We start from the raw sequence: 24,412 nt of genomic DNA, 5'->3' as shown, positions 1-24,412 counted from the left end.
ATTCCATATGAATTATAACTTCATGCATGTATGATAGCTTTCACATAATTTGGTTCCCTGAAGTTCAGTAAAGTTTAGCAACAGACAGTTTACAAGTGACAAAACTGAGACTGAAATACAGTCACTGATGCTCAAATGCTAATTACCAAGTTCTGCCAACCTGGACAGTGCAGCCGATGTTCTACTCCAGAACTTTCCTTTCATTGGTTCAAAAACTGCCCCTCTTTTAAGCCAGATAGGTAACTTAACCCCACTGCAGAGAGCAACTTAATCTAGGGAGAAGAATGAATTGGAATAAAAAGACTTGATAAATGTTATGGGGAAAGAAAGATGCATCTGTCCCCTTGATTGGTCCAAAGTACACTCTTGCATCAAATCTTAAGTTGTAACCCTTTTTCATATCTTACCATACAACTTTGGCTGCAACATGAAAATATCAGTGATAACCATAGCAGGCCATCTTTCTATTTCTTTATTTCAAGGTACATCTGTTTGTCTAGTTCATACCTCCATACCTAACCCAGGACACAATACATCATACAGCAGCTAGGAATTCAAAAATGAAAGCTATCACACTCACAATGAAATCTCATAACTTGCCAACAATAGGTGTGTATATAGGTTGAAGGGCTTTGCTGACATATCAGCTTGAGCACTAGAAACAGTACAGTTAGTGCAGCTCAGCACTCGTGCCAACATAGCTACATTATTCCCTGCTCTATTTTATAACACACCTAATATGTCATATGCTAGCCACCAACTCATTAAGCAAAATTTAAGGCACACTTTTGTCTGCGCTTTGATTACAAGCTCCTTGGTAGAGCAATTCTTCCTAAAACGTGCACAATGTTTGCCAGACATTTGATTACTTTCATAAATTAGTATTTTTAGCAGAAGGCAATACATCCTGTGTGATTTTTCAATTTTTTGTACATTCTTCCTGATTACACAGTTCTATCGTCAAATTTACATTTCTTTAAGTTGAATAAATCATTCATTCTGTACGAAAGAACACAAAATAAGATGCATCTAAGGGACACAACAACAAAAAGCACCGTAACTGTGTGAACAATGAACTGTAAAGCAATTAGTATTTTTAAAGTGCTACTGTTAAATACATAAAATGAAAGAGAAGGCAAATGATTCAATAATGAATTGAATATGGAAGTAAGAGAAAAGATCTTACTAAATTCCAGCAATCTTTTAAATTCGCAATGAAGAAGAATGACTGGTAGTACACTGTAATCCTGTCATTAAATAAAGAAAATTGTAGTTTGTACCATAATCCTCTTAAATTCATCACAGGACCACACAGAGACTGACACAATAAATATCCCAAATACAGTAGCAGATGCTGTTATTCTTTAGTCCAATACTGAAAATAAACAATTTTGATTTGAAGATATTAATTCAGAGGGCCACCTTTCATTTCTCTCTATACCACTATGACATGGAAGTCCATAGGCCACTAAAAATTTAGTGCTTCACCATAGAATAAGCAAATTACAGCTTGCTACACCACTGCTTCAGTCATGACTTTTTCATTCTGTGTTCTCAGCTGCTTGGGGCCTAAAAACGCATTCCACCCTTGTTGAGTGCTCAAACTCATTTTCATTACTTGCAAGCAATAGCCAAACAGAACAACAGCTTAAGATTTCCATAAAAATTTCAATTATGACAAGAAATATCAAGTTCTGTGATGATCTGATCAATAACTTAAAAAACCACAATATTTTTATTTAAAATGAAAAAGTGACAGTGTATCATAATTCTAAATCTTCCAACTTTAAAACTGCAATTTGGTCAACCAATTGCTGATTAGGTTCCATTAAACGTGAATACAGTATTACATTTAAATTACCTCACATAGACAATTAACAAAGACAGAGAACCGCTTATCTCAAACCAGCCACGTGGCCAATATTATTAAAATGCCCAAGTAAGTCTTCTAGCGTGTCACATTTGGGGTGCAGCTTCTCAGCAGTTTGCCAGGAGCCGCTGTCCTTCATTGACTGATAAAGCCATCTGACAATGGCCCGTAACACCTTTTATGATGAATTCAAGTGCTCTGAAGAAAGGGCTCACGAAAATGTGCATTTCTAGCCATCTGCAAGCAGACAATATGCCTTCAGCTCCTTTGGTTTTAATAATGTTCCCTTTGGAAAGTGAATCAGTTGAAGACTGTTCCAATAAAATGTTAAGTGATAGTCTAGACCGTAAACCATTGTCTATACAGTTTGTGACAATGTCCTTGTTTTTCTTTCTTCCACACTTTTTTTCCAAACACCACGTAGTGAAGGCAGTTTGATTTTATCCATATTCTTACTGTAAACATTAAGAAATATACCAAGAACAACCAGCAAGCCTGACCACACATACCTAAAGGGGAGGGAAAGGAGGGAAAAAAGTTACCATTAGCACTTTAGTTGTAGTAATTACAAATCAATATTTGTGAATTAGATAAAGTTCCAACCCTAATGAGAGGAGGTTAAGAAAAACAGCAACACTTTAGTAGACTTGGAGAAAGAATTTGCTTGACTCTTTATTTCTTCTGTCCTTCAACCCTTTATTTTCCTCTCCAGGCTGGAGAGTTAAGGTGCATTGATATTTAAAACAAAATAAACAGTACCTGTTCTTTCTTGTAGGAAAAAAGCAGCCCTAAGGGGTTTTAGAATGTATTTCCTTCCTACATTTATGAGAACTACTCTCTCTATGACTGGTCCAAAACACATTTTCACTCAATGCCTTATGTCTATACCTCCCAATGTGCATTTTTAATTTAGCTCTCCATTGTTTTAAGCCTCAACATTCTTAGCTAGAATAAATTGTTTTTGGGCATTTGGCTGTAAGCTTTGTTCTGAAGTCTCAAGTTCACATATAGCAATAAAATTAAATGCTATTTTGTTTCAGATCAGAAATATTTAGGATCAATGAAATAACTCAGCTGCATGCCTCAGTGTAAGGCCAAGTCTTCCTACAGAAAGTACCCAAACAATTTATTAAGTGTCTTAAGCACTAGATATTACCTAAGATTTTTCTTAAAAAGCAAGAACAAAAAATACCAACACACGAAAGAGTTTGTCTTCCAGACCTTTAAAAAATTGAAACTATTTTCTCTAGCATGATTAGCATCAACAAGCCAGTCAATATTTACAACAGATTGCCAACATTTGTAGAAGACAGAAGACAAAAACCATTAAAGCCTGAATATAATTAATTACTGGTGTTGTATTTCCATGATCAACATGATAATTTTTATAAAACACAAAATCCCATTTAAAACAATAAATACTCACTGGAATGTGAATGGTTTTGCAAAGAACAAAAAAGAAAGCACAATGGTCGTTGCTTTTCTTCCTGTTGTTACTGCAGAGGAAAAGAGGCATTTACTTTTTTTAATAAATTCTCTTAAAACATAAGAATATCAGACAGTCTTTGATATTAGTAGATATTCTTATTATCCAGTTACGGGTCTGGCTACAATGATTTACCATCCTTGGTGCAAACAAACTGCAGGCACATTCCTACAGTACGGAATAATGCTAGGACCATGTTATGTGAAACAAGCATGTTGTATCAGCTCCAGTCAGGTATCTGTAGCAGGTAAACTCCCAGAATAAGACTTGCTGTTTGATAACTTCACTCTAACCTGCCCACAATACCTGAAAACAATGAACAATCCGTACAAATAACTTATTGTATAAGCTAAACGCAGTAGTCTGTTACAGCAGGAAAAAAGCGGCATCAAATCCACGGGTGTTTGGACACACCACATCTCTTGCCATTCCTACTTCACTTTATTACAGTTCAGTGGTCTAGCACGTTGCTTTGGGTCTTTTTAAAAAAAACAAAAAAACAAACAAGTGGAATGAAACCAGCATTTTGTAATCCTGTAACTTTGGTTATTTAGCAGTGCAGAGAAATACAAGTTTGGCTAGAAACCTAAAAGACCAACGACTCTAGACTTCAATGGCTTAGTAAGCTTTCCTAGAATTATTAAAAGGCCTTCTTCTATGTGTGATCTCATCACTAGCAAGAATCAAGGTAGTAAGAGCTGAGGACACAATTCTGTTACCAAAATGGAATTAGACTATTTTACTTTCAAATTAACTATAAATTTCAACTATTACTTGAACAATTTCAATGCTATTTGCTATGAACAGTAAAATGCTGCTAGTAAATTGTATACTGGGAAACATACATAGTTTATCATTGAAACATGCAATCAGTAACTGAGTAAAAGTGTTATGAAAACATTGAAAAAAGTAACAAGCAGCCAGGTGTACAAATTCAGCTACAGAGAAGGGACCTGGGAAGGTGTTACATGACAGCACAGGCTTCTCATTTAATAAAGACCATAGTACAATTGTCTGGACCAGAAGAAAACCATGCCTTTTTTTTTTATTAACAGAAAATATTTTGCTTATCAGTACTCTTTACTATAACAGGCTAAAAAACCTTGTTCATATAACTATACCCACATGAGTATTAGTGTAACACCAAAACAAAAGGAAACAGTGACTACTGATGTATTTTCATGCCTTTTTTTGGACAGTAAAGCAAGTTTTATTCTCCCCAACCCTCTCCCACAAAAAAAAAATCTTATCTGAAAAACATGTTTAGTACTAGAATAAACAGCCTTCACCATTGCTTTGTCTGCCCCAGTCTCAACCTCTTGATAATAATTTCTATACATTAAGAAATTTATGCACATCAAATAAAATGATTTTCTATTACATGAAAAATTAAGGTAGAATGAAAAAGGAAATTGAGTTTTAATTAGAAAACATTTTACAGATGAATAATTTAAAAAATGGTAAAATCCAGTTTTTCTAATTACAATTATTTCTGTTCTTTCAAAACAGTTATTAATTAAAATATTTATGTAACCATTTCCTTCTAAATTAAGTGTCTTTTATTCTTTTTCCCAATTAAGTCTGATAATTTCTCATTCTGTTAACAGAAATACAATTTTCATTAAATTCCTTCACTCCACTACACCCAACAAGGAGGAAGGTGTGTGTGTGTGGGGCAGCAGTAATGAATGTGGTGTTCTTCCAAGGCACGATAAACATTTTCACATTGATACAGGCAAGACAGAAAGGGCTCATGTGTTGGGATTGTCAAGGTCAGGCACAAGGAAATCTGGGAAGAATCTTCTATTCCACAACACTTTTAAGCAATTTTTAGCACAGGTAGTTTTTTTTTTTTTTAAAGAGTTATTTCAATATATGAAACAACCCCTCATCTGGGCCAGCTTCCAGCCAGTAGATCTCTTGAACTTTAAAACAAACATAAAACAGAAGTGCTGCAGAGGTAAGAATTAATAGGAAACCAGACCATGCAATTTTCAAGTCCTGAAAACAACTGTCTATATTTTCCTCTTCGCTAATGCAAATGAAGTGGACATTACCTGGCAGAAACCAGCTTTTGGGGGAGGAAGGAAGAGAGGAAAGTAGTTCCATGGCATCTTGCTACACCTCCCCACCCCAGTCCCTTGTGACTGATGTTTGTAGTTTAAAGAAAAGGTATCCTGAGGAAGGAATGAGCCTGTTGTAACTGTTCTTGACAGACTACAGTAACAACTACACACAAAACAGCTAGGTAGGTAATGACTTAGTTTTGGAAAGTTCACACAAGTGATGTTTTAAGGTTAGAAGCAATAGTTTTCTTCAGACAAACAATTCACTGTTCCATAGCAGTTACATATACTGAAGAGGAATAATTTTAGGGATAGTCTAGAAACAGATGTATGGAGAGATGCTGAGAAGTGATCAGACGCCTTAGACTTTCCTTTCAGTGTTGTTAGATACAGTGAAAATCTTAACATCACAATTGTTAACACATAAACACATTAACAGCAGGGTCATTTCAGTTTATCCTGACAGCTGAGGATATTCTGACAGGTAAACACTTCCAATGACTGTTTACAAACTCACAATGATACAAGTTAAAAGCATTCACTTGCTTGCAACACAGTTATGTCATTTTACTGTAGCTACCTTTGCCACACTCATCACACATTAAAATTTGTCATAGCATCACAAATACTGATGCAAGCCACAGTAAACTAGCGCAAACAATGTGTTGTACCTATCTTATCAGCAGTTCCTTTGATTTAATCGTATTCTGTACTGTTCCTTCCATCAAGGATCTTGGGCAGACAAAGTTAATTATAAGCTCACTTCTTTGAAGCCATAGAGTTGTCCCTCCACACAGAGTGTATTTAATTTAAATACTTTTCATTGTTTCTAAGGCACATATATCAGCCAATGCATTGGTAAAGACCAAGTATAACCAGATGATGTTACTTGCCAGTGCAGTGCTGAGATTTGCTGTGCTCAGTGGGCTCCTCATTTGTACAGACCCAGATAGTCTTAGGTATTACAATTTCAGTCTCTCTAGAAGATTTTTCCAGATGACTGATTACTCAACATGAAGGGTATGTCCAGTAGTATATGGGTTAAGAGTAAAGTCTGACCTAAAGACTGAAAAGCTATAATGGTTGTGACTGTCTCTTGTTTCAAGTTCTCTTTTTCCTCAGTAATCTGGCTACACACCTCCAGACTGTCAGCACAGAAAGATCTGACTTGCATTCACTCACAAAAACTGATTATACTGTTACGTAAGAACACCATGTCACAAACTTTTTAATTATATGCAAACTGTCACAAGAGCAGGTACAATAGCATTTAGTGACTTTCTTAGCCTGTAGAGGATCCCAGTAACTTTTGAGGTAATTTATGGATTGATATTTTTCTACATTCATGGGGGGCTAGCAGATACACCACTGATAGGCAAAAAACATTTTCAATATATCACTGATATTTTACATTCATACTTTTTTTTTCTGACTTATGCTTTCTGTTGAATGTGTAGTATAGCATGACTGTTTTTCAAGTCATAGGACAATTACTTCATAAGTCTAGAAAAGGAACTACAAGGTAAGAAATTCTGCTTCTCTCATTAATAGGCTACTATTAACAATAGTACCTGCGATTTAGAGATTATTCAGCAGCTGTTACACAGTACATGAGAAGTTTCTTTGGTTCATATCCTGACTTCAAAAGCTAAAACTAATACCCTTTATTGTATTTGTTTAATAAAAAGAACTGAGGAGACATTCTCAAATTCTGACAAAAGTCAGAATTTGTTCCACTTGAGTTTATTTTGAACAGACTATGGAGCGTACGTTTAACATTGCTACCTCTTACAGTGTAGCCACAGTTTTCCACTGAAAGTCTATGGACATCCAAAAGCTTCAGGGGAGTCCTACACACTTTTTCTAGCAATACTATTTGTTGGTAATCTCCAGAAATACTGTGCTTAGAAGTAATGACACTGCCTTCCATCCCTTACTTGAATGTTTTTTCCTTACGTGTTTCAAATAGTATTTATCTTTTCCTTATATCTTGCTGTATATTTCCATAGCAATTCCTCTGCTTAGAACAGTGCTGATTCTATATTAAAACACAGCATATGCTAAGTGCATAAGATTACTTAACAGGCTCTTCAACATTGAAACTGTCACACAGAAAGAACCGGGAAGTTCCCAAATATATACTACGAGAGAAGACCCAGACTAAACAAACCAAGATTGGTCAGCACAAAGAACAGAAAAAAGGCTAGAGAATTATTCTCAAAAGCTGTCCTACATAACAAAATAAGATTACTTCATGTTTTTATACCAAAAGCAGTAAAGATATCATTTGTTCATACCTGTTACAGCCAGAAGGGCACCAAAGATTTTAATCAAAGCTAGAACAAAGGATATGCCAAAATACCCAGTCAGAGAGAAAAGGAATGCATAACCGTAAGTCTGAACTGGATGCTGCAACAACAACAAAAAAAGCCTGTTAGGAAAATGTAAAAACAAACCCTGAGGTATTGCAAAATGACATAAAACTACAGACTTTAATCAACTGCTTGAGCGATAATAACCTGCTCAACAATGCATTCATGCAAAGACCCTTATTTAATTTTAGTTAAATAATGGAAAAATAATTATGAAATTATAAGCTCATGAGTCTGGTCCTGTGATTTTGTTTTGCCTTTTTTTTTTTTTAAAACAACATTACCCTATCTTATACATCAAAGACTGTAACAAGATACTAATGTATGAACTACAGAAGACAACCAAGTTATGTGATGAAAACAATGTTAGAGAGTCGGTGACGTTTTTTCCAGACTATACAGAACAATGTTTTCCAATGAGGTTGTTTGTAGAAAAAAAATGAAATCTTTACACCTACCTTTGAGCAAAATGTTACTGCAGGGCTTAATCCACTAGTGCATGTTAATCCAAATAAAATATACACAAAACCTATTGAATAGGAATATAAAACCTAGAATAGTTTAAGAGAAAATAATTATCAGGTGATACCATAAAAAGCAGAAAATTAAAGGCTTTTGAACATATGTCCCTATTAATATTTTTCAGTTACTGAGTTAAATTTGCAGTGTTTGAAGATATTTTTGCTAGTATTTCTTTAACAGCTGACGTACAGTGAAAAGTGAATAACAAGCATTCTTCCTACCCACAGCTACATAAGGTTGTTTTTTTTTTTTTTTAAGCTAGATAGTTAATGTCCTGAGGTCAATGTTGACTGTTAAACCCTTCAAATTCAGGATTTCACAGCCTAAATAAAGCTTCAAACAACTATATAATTAGGTTGAACAATATGTGAAAGGTAGATAGATTTCTGCTATTTATCCTGCACATTAAAGACCCATTAAACATACAAAGTGCAGCACTTAATCACCTTGAACTGCCAGAATGTATCATGAAGCATCATCTGTGCCACTTCAGTTCACCTACAGTGCACACCTGCATTACAACTATAGGATACCAAATCTTCACATATGACCAGCTCCGGCCTAGTTCAGTACTCACAACACATCTTACTCAGCAAGGAAGTGAGCTCTTCATTTTGTCTGTACCCTAATAGAATTCCTAGCTTCATACAATGACAAAATCTTCATATTCTCTCTTTTCATGTCAAGGCAACAACAGAAGCTGGAACTGCCGACTGATCTATACACCAGTGCAGTGGGAGGCATTCAGCTGTTTGTGACCTTTTCTTGTAGGAAAGGGAGACAGCAAGCAGAACTATTCCACACATTACTAGCTAGAACACAATGATTTATTACATTTCAAAGCACAGCGTCAATTACAGACATCTTATGGCAAAGTTTTTTAATCAACTGTTTCCTTGTAATATCTCTATTATCTGCAAAGATAAGCCTATTAACAACTGATAGAAATGCCATGAGAAGACAGAACACACAATACTGCTCCACAATAAAGGAGGATCGATAGATGTTCCAAGAGCAGAACTGCTTTCAAGCTCACATAACAAAAAGTAAAGGTCTAGAGAAATCAGAGGCATTGTAAGGCAGGTAGCAATTGTCAGAAGACTGTTGGCACGATGCAAATTGGGCAAGAAAGCCGCTATGGATGTACTTACGGATTTCAGAGATTATAGCTGTAGAAGGCTACTCTGGGTCAGATAATGTCCACCTAGCTAAGAACTCTGCCTCTGGCAACAGTCAACAGTGGATAATGAAGAAAAGCACAAGCAAACAATCAAAAAGAACACAGTGATACCTTTCAGGTATATTCCTTCTACTTCTCAGAAACCTGCAGGTCAAACGTTTGAGCCAACCTAAATGATTTTCAGGCATAAATGAAGTTTGCTCCTAACCAATTTTCTCTCCATTTATAAAGCTATTCTCATAAACAAGGAACCAGATTGTCCTGTCACGTAAGTTAAACATCAAATACAATTTCAAGACTTGTTTTTATTTGTGGCACATTCAAATAATATTGGTTACAATAAAAGATTTGCTCATATTGATTCAATTTTAGAGAAAAAGATGCCAAATGCAAACATAAGTTTTACATAAAAAGTCATGGGATATGAACAAATAATCCTTGTTTCAAAGAAGTATATAAAAATATTGAGCAAGACTTTTTCAAAATCATTTATTTTACTGAATCAGGAACATCCAAAAGTCAAAGTTTTACTGATTTCAACAGAATAAGCTCCACAGAAGGCTGCCTCTCAAATGGTAGCACACTCTAGAATCAGAAGTCTATCAAGTAGGAAAAGCAACGTGTTCGTGTAACAGACATTCATTTATACCAGAACTGTAAACAATTTTTTAGAGATTAAGTGCATGATCATACAGAAAACACTCCACTGATTTCAGGCCTGCAGGGTAGACTCTTCCCTCTATGTAAAAAAAAAGTGCTGCTAGAAATAATGTGTTTTTGTAGCTGCAATATACATTTGCAATTGCATACCCCCGAAAAGCAGCACCCCTGAAAGGTTAAAAACAGAACATCACAAAAAAACAGAAAACAGAAACAGAAGGAAAAAAGAAGAATACACCAAGAGTCACTATTCACATATGAAAAACAGAATGAGTTTCCTACTTTGTCATTGGATGCATTGCCTGTGATAGAACATGTTATTTTAAAATTGCAAAGGATTTCAAAGTCTGTATTAATTCAGGCTTTTATCCCCCCCGCCCCCCCGATAGCATTATCAGTATGACTACTTAAATACTTTCAAAGTGTGTGTGTGAGAACACTAAATTAAAATCTGGTATTTACCATTTCAGAATTAGAACCATTGTGCAACTTCATAGCTTTTTCCTGTACATTTCCTATAACTGCATCTGCGCAGAGGGCAAGGGATATTAGGATCACACCTAATATAAGGAAAGAAATAAACAAAAAACCTGTTGAGAGTATTTATCAGCAAAACAGAGCAGTGACAAAAAACAATGTACTTATCCTGAAAATTCTCAGGAATAGAGTAGTAATAAATATTTGTATCGTTCTAAACATCAGCAGAACTACTTCATTATGCTAGTATAAGTTTTAGCAATCTATAAAGCAGTGTCCACTCCCATTCCTCCCGTGAGTTAAGTCCTGAACCATGCTTGTCTATAGGCTTGATGGGAATATCTGAACATTACTAGAAAGAAGCAAGCTGTAGTTCTATGAGTTCTATGTAGTAACAAGAGTGAAAGAATGTCAATTGTACTTATTTAGGTATTTTTGAATCAAGATAAATAACCGGATACCATTCTATTTTAGCAGTTAAGTCTATATCATTTTCCCTGGAAAAAGGAAAATAGTGTTAGACGTAGTGATAAAGCAAATGTAAAAGGATTCCGTGAAAACCTTTCATTACAGAAACACTTTTTTTTTTTAAAGAAAAAAAGTACTGTTTAGGTATAAAATCCATAGTTTTAACATTAACATACTTGGTCATAACAAAGTCACTACCTATTTAATAATGTAATCAACTTTCCAGTAACAAAAATTAATAACTCTCTATTTATGGCAGTCACAATTCATTTCTCAATCTCTAAACTTCGATTCTCTCATGATTGTAGCAACTGTTACATTTAACGTTGCAAGAGTAGGAAATTAATGATGCATACAGGTTGAAATACCACTTCTCTAAGAAGACTATTTAAACCTGCAGCACAGAAAGTATCAGACACCAAAATCATGTTTATTGCCTGTCCTTGTCTTGGTTCCTGAAAAAAAAAACACTGAGTGTCAGAAGAATGAGGAGTGGAAGACTCGAAAGAAGCACCATTTTATCTTCCTAAGATTATGCTCTTAAGTTCAGAGGTCTCAGAACAGGTATTCCGATGGAGCAAATGATGGATAAGCTCCTGACAGAGAAGAAAAATCCCACTTCCTAGAATTTTCAGAATTGAAAGATTTTATTTATTTTTTAGAAAAAAGACCAGTGTACTTTAAGTTGGTATCTCCTTGGTAAGCTTCTGGATATATGCAAACTTCCAAACCCGCATTTTTAGTTTGGGAACCACTTCCTTTTCCATGCTAGACATATGCAACTGAAACAACACAAAAGACTGTGTGGACAACAATTCATTATTCCAGTTATCATGCACTAGAAAAAGCATGAGTGAACAGAAGTGACATGACAACCAGAATAGTATTGGTTATACTAAAGACCACAGTTTAGAGATATTAACCACATGGATTCAGCTCCGATCTAAAGGTATAGTAACTCCACCTGACCAACAGCTTTGCTGCAGATCACTTCATACAGTGATCAAGCACATCTCCATCTGTACTCTCACTCATGCCGCTTCCAAGCGGCGCTTAATGGCCAAGGTACACCACAGGACAAATGCATGGGCTCAGTATTGGATTGATATGATAAAAGTTATCAGGAATCTGAAGGGCAAGTGCACATGGAAGGGAGACGTGGGGACAAGATACATGTTAATATTACATGTGCTTTTTGGGGTACGAACACAAAAATTGTTCCACTTGTGACAGCGTTGCATCTGCTAAGAAGCAGCAGCAAAACATGAATGAGAGCAGTAACATTGTGTAATATGGAAAACATGAGTAAAAAAGACTGGAAGAACTGGTCCTAAGTTCTGAAAGAGATGAGACCTGTAGATCATGCTTCAACAGCATCACATCATACTGTATTTGACCCTATTAATGGCATGCTTGAAGACATTACAATACTAACCCTAGGTATACATTCATAAGCTACCACACACTTAAATAGCTTCCTCAATAACACATTCCCACATTTGCAATCCTCACCATGCAAGTGTGTTAAAGATGAGTAAGCCGTTTAGAGCTTATCAGCCCCTTGAGATCTCTTCAGTACTCCACCTTCTAGAGGTAGGTAACCAACCAATAAACAACAGTGAAACTAAGGACAAAACACCTCAGTCTGCAAAAGGCTAGACTGCGCCAACACATACAGTCTAGGGTAGAGGAATGGGCACACAAGTAATGTTTTTACTCTTTGCTGAAGATAGTTAATTTCCATTTATACCTGTAATGCCAGAACAGCAGAAGCTTCAATAGCACCAATGTTTCAAGATCACCTCCTTCTGGACACTTCCCTTCCGTTTTCTCTGTTTTGAAGGTCCTCTATTTTTCATAACTATTTAGGGTACCTACCACCACCTCTCCAATTTAATAATGCTAGGGGATGTCTTGAGCTCTTATTACCAACTCCATCTTGAAAAATACACTTCTTCCTTAGTTACAAATAGGTACCTGTTCTGGCAGAGACAGTTTCTCTTTTCTTTGCTGAACTCTTTCATATGCAAAAAAAACCTGTGTAGATTCCTTTTCTGAACCAGCAATAGCGAGGTTGGATTTCAATAGCAGAAAAAAAAAAAAAAAGACTTGTAAAATTCTTGAAGGCATGATAAGGGCAAAACTTATGTCTGCTCATGATCCATTTTTAGTATTTGCATTGGACAGCAAGGACTGTGTGTTGTTTGACTTTTCAGCACAGTTTTGTTTTCTTAGAACAGTGATATGTAAAAAAGTTTTGTCTTTAACAAACAAGTTGATAGAAGTTCTATGAAATTCTATGAAATCATACTAGAATCATACTAGTCTGCATGGTAAAAGTTCTACATAAGTGTGCATATATTACTAGAACAAAAATTTAGGGGGCTGTAAGTAGGCAGTAACGAACATGCAATTTTATAGAATAATCATTTTGAAGTTTATCATGTACTTTGCTGCTTATGCTTTTAAAAGTTTTAATATCCTCAAATACTTTGTTAATGCTGTTTCCTCTATGAAGATAGAAAAATGTTTACCTCTCAATTTTTAGTTCTTATCTTGTGATTTACATTCTTTTGAATAATTACCCTTTTAAATGTCATTTTGCAGAGTGAGCATAGTTTTTTTTTTTTAAATATAATTCTGATCACTGGTTTTTACACTTTATCAGATATGTATTGCTACAATACTAAAAATCAGTACGTTTCTTGAAGTAAGGGACCATCTAGTTCCTTAATTCATCCAAGAAAAGGAAAACCTTCAGCTTTTCCATTAGGAAACTTTTTTATTTTCTGATTATATTAAGTGGCACAGAATAAAATAATAAGGGTAATAGGGAACAGAGAAATGGAGAAAGTACCTCCCCAGAAGGTGCAGAGTAACAGAATTTTGAATCATCTTCTGAAGGGAAGATCCAGACTTTCAAATTCTAGAACTACATTCTAATTTCACAGAACTAACATCCTCCAAAGGGTAGTGCTCTAAGCTTCAATATATACAAATTTGTTTGAAATGTACAGAATAAACTGATAATGAAAGACACTGTTTATTCTCTGAAGATATTTAAAGGTTATCTTGCATTTTGGCAATCTTTGTGGGCGTCAGGATTTTGTTACATTTGCTGCACTTTACCCTACCCCATTCAGTTTAAGAAGGAACTTTTCAAATCTTTTCAGATTAAGTCACAGCATATATTTAAAATAATTCATATTTTACAAAGAGAATATATCAACATGTGAGTGCAATTAACAGGAATAGTCTAAAGTAGGTGTAAAGGTAACATGCGTATATATCAGAAAACACTAGAATATAATCATACGCACACCATCTTCCTTCTATAATCAAAATACGTGTATTTTGCTCAAGCACCCATCCATTTACACTGCCAACACATTAATGCACAGCAAGTTATATACTTCACTGGATTATACTGAACAGCATGAGAATTAATTTATGGGCAAGGCCAAAAAATATAGAGTTTAGACAACATCACAAGTTCTTTCCATTTGATCATTAGTAACAATAGATGAAATAACATTGTGAGGACAAAGCTTTTTTTTTTTTAAACCAGGAATTTATTCATATTTTTAGGAACAAAACTTATAAAAGCGTGCCTCCACTATTGAGAAATAAAGATTTCACACTGAACGTTTCTCATAAAAGTTATTATAACTCATCCCAGAATTTCAAAGGAAGAACACACTAAAAGTTGATTATTCAAATGTTTTTCAAGGTTCAGTATTAATACAAACACTGACCAAGTACATAAAATGCCTTTTAGAAATAACCAGTTCTCCTGTCATTTGAGGTAGAAACTCAAGTTTTTAAACCCAAGGGGGTTAAAATATTTTACTTCTGATTTTATGTAGTACAGAAAAGTTAGAGTGTGGGCACTATAAATAAGAGCTATAGTAAATCTAAGTGAGATCATCAAAAAAAAAGTAAATGGTTGTGAAATGGAAAAGACTGAAAGTTTCAACTAGGAAAAAATCTTTTCAAGTTTTAAAATGGTCAGACTGTATTTTTTCATATTGATTTTTACATATCTACTGGACAGTAAATATTTCGTAAGGACAAGCTTGTGATATTTCATCCTAAAGGGTGGTATTTCCAGAAGTTTTAAGAAACTAAAAACTAAGGCTTAAAAGAAACGCCTCTACTGCCGCAGATACAGTTCTGCTAGTGCAAACAAAACCAAACCCGTGTTTTCAGTTTGATATGAGGCACTACACCAAGAACTCTTACAACTTTTACGCAACGCTTAGAGTAGAAAAAAATATGCATTTTAATAAACTAGAAAATATGTCTTTACCTGTCAAATTGAAGTTTGGTGCAACTGTGCTGTCAGCTAAAGTAAACCATATTAATCCAAGACTCATACACAGGGCAGCAGACACATCTGCAATATTATAACGTTTTCCTACAAAAGCAATAGAAACAACATGAGACTGCAATACTCTAACCATTTGGTGCTTATCCTGTCAGTAGCCTAGAAGGCAAAGGAAAAATTGTTCTAATGTCTGTCTTTTACTTTAGCAGATGACATAACGTTCTGGCCTTTTGTGACTGGAATCAGTTTCTTCAGAAGCAGCAGTTTCTAACACAGAGGAGGATCTTAACAGATACTATCTGATTCTGGTGGTCAACTTTAATTTTACACCTAATGACAGAAAGCACGTTCTCCCTGACAAATCACCATCTCAGCAACTTCAGGACAACTGTGATGTTACTCGTAAGTTTTCTCTTACGCAGGAGACTTTGCCTTTTTTCATTAGAGAGAAGACATTCCCAAATGTTAATAGATCATTTGGGAAATTTTAAAACCCTAAACTGTCTTTGGGTTTGTGAGAGAAAGGATGTAGAGAAAGGAGGTGGAGAAAGAAAGGGAAATAAAAAAGCAGGAGTATTGATGTCTTGTTTTAAACAACATATTCCTCTTCTAGGAGCAATACTTTCAATATAAGCCTTTTTTTTTTAAGCTGAAAGTTTTAACTGAAGAAATAAAAGTCACAGCTTCTGAGAATAGACTACTACTATAAAATTTACAGCTTTGTGAAGTTTCATGGGAATACCAGTTTTAAGGGAATTCGAGTGATACAAAAAGATTCAATATATGATAAATACTGTATGCACATACGTAAGCTTGTAAAGTTGTCGAGCCTGAATAAATGTTCTTTTCTGAAAGAAAAATGTATATGCTGGCCCACAGTCCTATAAAAATAAAGTTTTCTATTGCAACTAGGAGGTCTAAACAAACACACACTTCATTCTTGATTTTGTTCCATAATACAGTCATACTCAGAGTTTTACTGACTTTCTTATTGTTTGGTACATAAAGACTCATTATAATATACTTTAACCTACAAACTCCAGAAACTCTGTAGTTTATTCACATATCTACAGTCTTTATCTGGAGTTCTCCAGAACCCTTTTTCTGTTCTTCAGATACTAACTATAACTCTAGAATTAGCCAAGGCCAACTGAAGTCAGATATACTTCCAATTAAGCGTATGAACTAGGAAAAACAACAACAAGCTCTTAATAAAAATCAAACTTTTCAAACAAAAAGAGTGGTGAATCACAAATTATTAATTGTGGCTAGATTTTTCCATTTCAGCACTGAAAATTGTTCATTTATGAACTGCTTTTGTTTAGAAAACAAAGTTATATTACTTGAAAATTAAGAAAGTCTATATAAAACTGAAGTTTTGCAAGTAACCCGTAGCTTTTTTGACCACATTTTCTGAGTAGATGCTTTAGAAATTCACATTTTTCCTTCTATAGAAGAAATGCTACCTGCTCCTCCCTAGTGAAGAACCTCAGTGGGATTTAAAGTACAGGATTCCAAACAGTATTGTCTCCCAAAAATAAATAATCTAACAGCAAGACACTTACCTTGTATAAAAACCCCGCCTACCATAACTGGAATCAGTTTACAGCACTTGAAGATGACTTGAGTAGGATAATTCAGATATCCTAAAGAGGTATTTGACAAACCCATTGTTCCCACTGTTAAAAATGCTATTATCATGTAGGTTTTGCCAGGAATTCTACAAAATATAAACATACAAATCTTGGTATTACAGACACATCTAGAAGAGATTTAGCTTGGAAAATTTAGGTAAAGGAATATGTTCCTAATACAACTTGATCATTTTTCTTACTGATTTTCATTCCACGAAAAAATAAAAACACATAAATGACTCTTTTCAAATTTCATTTCTTTCAATTTCTGCTAATAAATAGTGTTTAAATGCAAAACAAAAAATTTCATGGCTCACAAAGTATTGAAGAAATAATACTCCCTCAGAAAATTAAAGACTTACAGAGCAATCGAGACACAGACTTTTGGCAAACAACCTAAGGAAACGCAGAAGGTTGATATACCTAGATACCCTGAATCTTAGTCTTGTCACAATCACTGTGATGATTTTTTGTTGAAGTTTTCATGTGAACATTGACAGCTTTAGAATGAAGAAAGCAGAAAAAAAGTACCATTGTTTTTTTAAAACTCAACAGAAAGAAGTCATTCAGATACCATAAACACAGGGACTCGAACTTTTTCACATGCATTGTTTGCAGTTTGATGAAGTCATCACCTGACAACAAATGATCCATCAGAAATTCTTACTGCGCTATTTGTGATTTTTTTTTTTAAACAGTTACTGCTGTGCACACGTTCAACTATTTTTTGTGTGTACTCAAAGCCGCAATTAACATAAGATGTCGTCTTGTGGTAACCCTGTCTTACCCATAACTCATTCTGTGATGCAGGCATGCAAGAAGAATTTGTATAATAAAATTTGCGAGAGATTCAGCATAAAAATGAGGAAATAGATTTTTAATGTCTACAAAAATATTCCTAGATTACAGAAAAACAAAACATAGATAATACTAAAGATCTACATTTCCAACATAACTTATTTACTGCACCGTGTACTATAAGCAATAGTTTTAGTTTTAATTACCAAAATAGTTGCTAGTTACATAATGCCTAACAGGCAGCTTACACATTATCTGATGCATTTCCAAAAGACAGATAGCTTGAAATATTAGCTGTCATTGTTTAAAGTAATAACAAAAGATACTCAAAGTTACATAGGAAAGGAATCTATTACCTAAAAATCAGAGTATGAAAAGTCAGCTGAGGGTAACTACAAGTAAGCAAAAGAGGTTACGCTCAACTAGGAAATAAAGCGTCAAAGAATTTTAAAATGTGTGTACACCACGATGACCTCCCTCCAAGCTTCCAGAATGCCTCAATATAGCTTGCAAAGGCTGTATTAGGGCAGGAAGCCACAGAATGGCCACACTGAGTCAGAAGGAACTACCCCATGTCTTTAGGATTCAAGACAGCAAGAATCCACTTTGTTGACTGCAGTGAAGACAGAATAATTTCATGACAGGGTGACACATTCTTTCAAAAAATGTGAATGCCATGCGGCAGAAAGCAGAGCTTTGATACTCTCCAAGATGCATAGCATTTCAGAGGAACCTGTTGGTTAGGAAGAGAAAGTCTGAGGAAAAGGTATTTGGGTGAGAGATAGCTTCAAGTGCTGTGAAGTGCACTTAGGGCTTTCTAGGCATAATAAAAAACAGCACAAACAAGACTCAGTCTATATCAACTACCTTAGAGACAAAACACACTCCGTAAGCAGAACAAAGTGACAGTAAAGACAGTCAACAAGACTGTTTACAGGTCTGAAGCCTAAGTGGGTGCTTATGAAATATTTTCTAACATTGTCTAGTAAGTCCAGATTATTTTTTTTATTATTTTATTTTTACTACAGATCTGCTACCAATACCTCACAAAATTTACATACAAACAACAAAAATTTTCCATAAATATCAAAATACTTCCTTGTTGATGGATAGCGTGCAAATGTTTGGAAAAAACACATACCTTCTCCTTTTGTCCTGAATCAACTGTAATTCTATTAGTCCAAAAATGGAATAAAATCCAAATTGCACTAAAGTGAGGTACCAACCAAAAGGCTTAAAACCTTCCACGGAAAATATCAATTCCTATAGAAACAAAAACCCACCAAGGTCACATACATACACACACCAAAACATTAAAGTCAACACATTTTTTTTCACATACATGCAAATCTAGCCTTTGCACCTGCCGGTTATTAACTAGAGTTCAGCTGTCATATATTACTTGCAAAGTACTGAAAAAGACAATTTAGTTTCTGCAAAATACTAGAAAATTTACTGCTGGTATAAATCTACTGAAAATAACAAATTGATTCATTGGGTGGTGGTGGGGGGAAATACATTTGATCCACGAATATTTATCACAAAATATAGATGGTTTTCTGTCTGTTTTTCAGTTCATTTACTTAGAGAAACACTTTTTGCTGGAATTTGTAAATAGCTTGAATTTATTGTGAGTTTTCTCTAAGAGACATATTTACCAGTAATTTTCATCTCTTATAAATGTGGACCTAAAATTTTGAGTGCTGAAATTAAATAGCATTTGTGAGCTTAAAAATTTGTAGGTTTTAGGGATATTTAAAAGTGGAACAATTTGCTATGGAAAAATACATGCACTGCATAAAGCATTATGTATGTGTGTCAGTTAGAGAGGGCAGAAGAACTATATAGTAAAAAAAAAGCTGCTTGGTATTTTCCTTTTAGAGATTCTGTTTTGCTTTCTGTTATAAACAAACTTACTCTTTGAAAGTAACCACTTTCCATTTAAACTTCTTAAGCTGTTTTTGAAAACTACACTGGAAATGTGATTATTTGAAAATATTTTTTTAATCACTGCTTTATTGAGAAGACTCATCTAAACTTCTAAAGAAAGGAACAGAAATGCAACTTGTCAAGATAAGAGCAAAAAGGTTGGCAGTAAAAGAAATTCTTAACTAAAACAACGTAAAAATCTAGCATTTGCCCAAAGATTACGCTTACACTTAAAAAACGACCATAGTCTCTGTTTCATCCCTGTACTAAAGAAAATACAGAGAAAACAGACTACTATTACACTGCTACACTCACAGGACTCAGATGAATATGGAGGTTTCAACACCAGTGGAGACTTGCATGTCTGTCTGTATCATTCTACTTTTTTTTCCAGAAGACTATGAAGTCACATATAAAAACATACATTAAAAACAATTTTGTATAGCACAGTGTGCCTTTGACAGAGAGGTAAAAAAAGCAAGTTATCAAAGTGAACTGAACCAAACCTCATAGCCACATTCAACTGTGGTAGAATCCTATATTATACAATGGCTTACTACTCTTACAATTCTGAAAGCTTCATGTTACAATCAATATCTATTTTAGATGTCTACATGGACTAAAATACTATCTTACTACTCTATTGAAAACTAAAGAAAAAGGAAAGTAGTATTAGATGAGTTCATAGCATTTACCTGTAAATATCCATAGATTAGATAAAACATAAAAACTCCAGAAACACAGATGAAAAATTGAGTAGGTTTGTTAAATTTGCTAAGATTGACACCAAGAACTACAACATCATCTACTGATTTGATATGAGGTGACATAGTTTGAGATTTGGAAGGTACACTGATGGAAATGTATTTTCTTGAGGAAGTGAATTTCAGATCCATGACTCCTTGTTCGCTGCATTCGGTGCTGCTGTTATCTTCTTTCTGTTCTTTTTCCTTGTGTTCTCTGTCTGCAAGCTGAACAGAAACACTAGAATCAGACAAGACATAACATACAGTCTTCCAACAGTAACAGTAAACAAATGTGGAATTTATACGGATAATACCAAGGGTTAAAAGTTTTGCTTGGTTAATTTTATTTGCAGGCTTTACTTATCTTTTCTAATGTCCAAGACTAAGAGGCCTCTCAACACTTCTGAAAGCATTTTTGCTTGATGTGGAAAGTAGTATTCTTACACTTTACAGAAAAAAAGACAGCAACAGAAAATTAGCCTCAGTTCCCCAACAGCTCCAAATACTCCTGCGAGTTCTGGCATAAAAGGGCTGACCAGCTGGGAGATGAACGATCCCCAAGATCTAAGCCCAGTGAAAATACTGGTGTGGAGGCACTGCAGTTCTGCCTAGTTTATTTCTACAGTGAAATATACTGCACTAGCCCATGGCCTGTGAAAGTTTTCTAAAAGCTACAGGCTTGAGCCTCTGATTGGTTAGAAGTGTTGAAGTGAAAGAAATTACCCTCTCATTCTCACTATTCACTATTTCTCAGACACTTCTGAGGAAAAGAACTTCAAGATGAAAACAAGGTTAAGAAGCCAGTCTCAAAAATGAATCTCGTTATCTGATAAGGTATATGGTATGGCAATCCCTTTAACATTAACCACATGTAGCCATTTCCATGTGAAATAGGAAACAAAATCAGGCGAGTCTGGAGAAGAAATTTAGCAGCTTACTAGACTGACAGGCAAATAATTCCTCTAGTTCACTAGAGAGTATGATTTTTGAAACTTTTTTTTTTCCTTTTCAGCCTCAAGACAAACACACTGGTCAGTCAGTAGGCCCAAGATTTTTAAGGATAGCTGAGAATCTAGTTCAATCAGCAGACAAATTAAATTATGTTGGTCTCAACTACATAATGGGTTGTGATCCCCAGCTCAAAAATACTTTTCATCACACATCTATGAAAATTACTCTTCCAACCATCTTAAAAAGGAAAATATGCTAGTATATGAAAACCAGATCATATAATAAGTACAGTAAGTAATGTACAGTCATGCAATAAGTACAGTCCATACATTCTGCATGGACATTGGTCATTTATTATTGCAATATAAAAAAACAACGGATTAGTATAAAACTTACATTGTGGTTATGTTTCCCTTTATTTGATACAACCTGCTACCATGCTGGAACAAGATTCCTATTAGAGTTCTGAAAGAATAGCTTGGGGACTATAATAACAATTTAGGGACTGTAATAACTATTTCTGTTTAAATTCAGAGCTCCTTAGATGAAAACCAGAAGTAAGAGGCAGAAAGCTTACCCTTGTGGATTGTTAGTTAATCACAGAATGAGGTCGCCATAAAACAGAAAAAGGAAAAAGAAAAGGTTAAGTATGCTTTTTCAGCAGGGGCAGAAAAGTACCCCTGTCATCCTATAAGGCGCTAGTCAGCCTTTGCGTACAGTACCACACACACTTATACCTCTCAAAGAGGAATTTAAAGAATGACTGCAGGCAAGGTTATCAGGATGAAGGAACAGAGTCCAACTTATGAACGGAATCAAGATCAAAGCTTAACTTACCCAGCCTAGTGAAACCCTGATGCAAACAGAACAGACTTGCTTTCAATAAAGTGATCACCACTGAGGAGGAAAAATAATTCTAAGTGTGATGGCATGAGAGTAAATTGACATGACCTGATCATGAAACTTCACTAGAAATTCCTTTTGCATCCCAAAACTATCAGTATTCTAGAACAGACTACAAATGAAAGATGAAACAATTAAATTGCTTATAAGATGTCTTTTATGAAAGTGATTACTTGGAGCTGTTAAGTTTGGATTTGATTACTGAGCAGGCCCTTTCAGTCCTGTGCTTATGGCATTCCTTCACCATGGAAAACAGAGCAAAGGTGTCTGCAGAAGGCACTTGGCGATCCTTACTTCGTTAACAAGAGAGATGACTAAAGCAGAATACAAATTACTACCCTTGCTGAAAGAATTGTGAACATAGGTTAGGACTAAATTTCAAGCCTAAGGAGCAGATCATTACCATGGAAAGGCAATATACCCATTGCTTACACTACAGTTGAATTTTTAGTTTCATTACTGCCTGTTCAAATCTTTCTTGACCATTTGTTAATGACACATTTTCTAGCAGGATCACAAACTGCAGAAATAGAATCTAAGTCTCATTTTTCACCTAAACTTCAACATGGAGAATGATGTACACGCAGCACAGCGCACAGCCATGTGCTGTCATCCATGCTTCAAGAGTCCAGCAGTGGGACGAACTGTACAACTCACAGTTTTGTACCCAAGTTTTCCACTTTGGCCACTACTTTAGACATTATTTGTATGATACCTGAATGAGGAAGAGAACATCAGAGATCAGAAGTAGAGGGAAGACCAGACCGTAACAAGTGCACTTATTAGCACACTTCTGAATTTGCAGCTGTTTATACGCAAATTATTTCCTCTGCAACAACACCAGCTTTCCCGACCTGTTCATTTATAACAGCTTACTGAATCCACCACTGTAGTAGTAACAAACAGCACTGTTAGTTCTAGTCATGCCAAAGGCCATCCATAAGATACAGAGCAACTGTTTCTTTTGTATCATACTCTAAATGAAACAAACAAAACAGTAGTGAAGAAACATTTCAAGGAACATTATTCAGCAACTGGACAAACACTAAGCGTACATAGCCACTTGAAACACTCTCCACCAAATAATTTCATTGACAACAGCACATGAACTCTTCCAAAGTCTACTGTGACTTCTCAAACCGTTATTTTTGCCACTATCAAAAATGTTATTTTGTTCTTACCAAAACCCCTCAAGCAAGTGATTCACTTGTTGAACAAACGCGCAACAAGAAGTTGTTTTATGAAGTGCCGAGTGGCATAGTGCCATCCTGCCTTGTGTAAAACAGCACACCCCTCCCTTTCTCTTCCTGTGTAGGAGCGTAAACAAAACAGTCTTTAGGTCAATGATACCTTCTGTTCCTATCTCTATTCCTTTGGAAAAAAAAAAAAAAAAGTCGCATGCAGCGCTAGTTTTAACATAAATAATACATACTAATTATTACATGAAAAAAGAGAAAAACACGCAAGTAACTGGAAAAGCAAAACGTCTTTGGCCTCCTAAAAGTTCATGACCTGTAAGCATCATGGAATAAACACTATGAAAGAGCTGGGGCATTTTTATTTAACCCCAGCGAGCACCCTCTAAGAACAGCACTTTAGCAGAAGACAGCAGCTCAGTTCTCTTTCAAAAACACCCTGCTCACACCGCACCCCGAGGCCAGCAGATGCTTCCCCCGAACAGCCTCACGCCCCCCAGGTGCAGCCAGGCCCGGTGCACCCGAGCACAGCCCGCAGCGGGGCCCAACGCCCCGGCCCCGGTCCCTTCCCCCCGCCGGGCTCGGCTCGGCTCGGCCCGGCCCGCTCCGCGCTCCTCACCGCTGCGCCCATGGCCGCCTTCCGCCCCTCTCCCAACCCCACCTGATACCTGCCGGAGCAGGGAAGAAGCCAAAAGGGAGGGAGGCGCGACAGCCCCCCCCCCCCCCCTTCTTATTCTTCTTCCTCTTGTTCTTGCTCTTCCTCTTCCTCCTCTTCCTCTTCCTCCTCCTCCTTCTCCTCCTCTTCCTCCTCCGCCGCCGTGCTTCTC

The 24,412-nt window shown here is 35.7% G+C and overlaps 1 protein-coding gene across 5 annotated transcripts; it reads right to left on the bottom strand.

The window, feature by feature from the left end:
• Positions 1-456: 456 nt before the first annotated feature.
• On the bottom strand, positions 457-24,412 carry SLC35B3 (solute carrier family 35 member B3). Of its 5 annotated transcripts, none has more exons than XM_066992455.1 (10): positions 24,205-24,412; positions 20,485-20,760; positions 19,002-19,123; positions 16,994-17,148; positions 15,411-15,518; positions 10,619-10,746; positions 8,253-8,345; positions 7,720-7,831; positions 3,297-3,366; positions 457-2,379 (listed from the first exon to the last, which is right to left on the bottom strand). In XM_066992455.1, exons 1-10 carry the CDS (start codon positions 24,214-24,216, stop codon positions 2,229-2,231), a joined length of 1,227 nt encoding a protein of 408 aa, XP_066848556.1. In that variant the 5' UTR covers positions 24,217-24,412; the 3' UTR covers positions 457-2,228. The 5 variants fall into 5 exon arrangements, with proteins under 5 accessions (XP_066848556.1, XP_066848557.1, XP_066848558.1 ...); XM_066992456.1 differs by having other exon boundaries at positions 24,247-24,412; XM_066992457.1 differs by having other exon boundaries at positions 24,254-24,412.

The sequence above is a fragment of the Anser cygnoides genome, chromosome 2 (assembly GCF_040182565.1).
Source record: "Anser cygnoides isolate HZ-2024a breed goose chromosome 2, Taihu_goose_T2T_genome, whole genome shotgun sequence".
Taxonomy (NCBI): domain Eukaryota; kingdom Metazoa; phylum Chordata; class Aves; order Anseriformes; family Anatidae; genus Anser; species Anser cygnoides.
The sequence above is the reverse complement of the archived record's forward strand: the minus strand, read 5'-3'. Positions and strand labels throughout refer to the sequence as shown.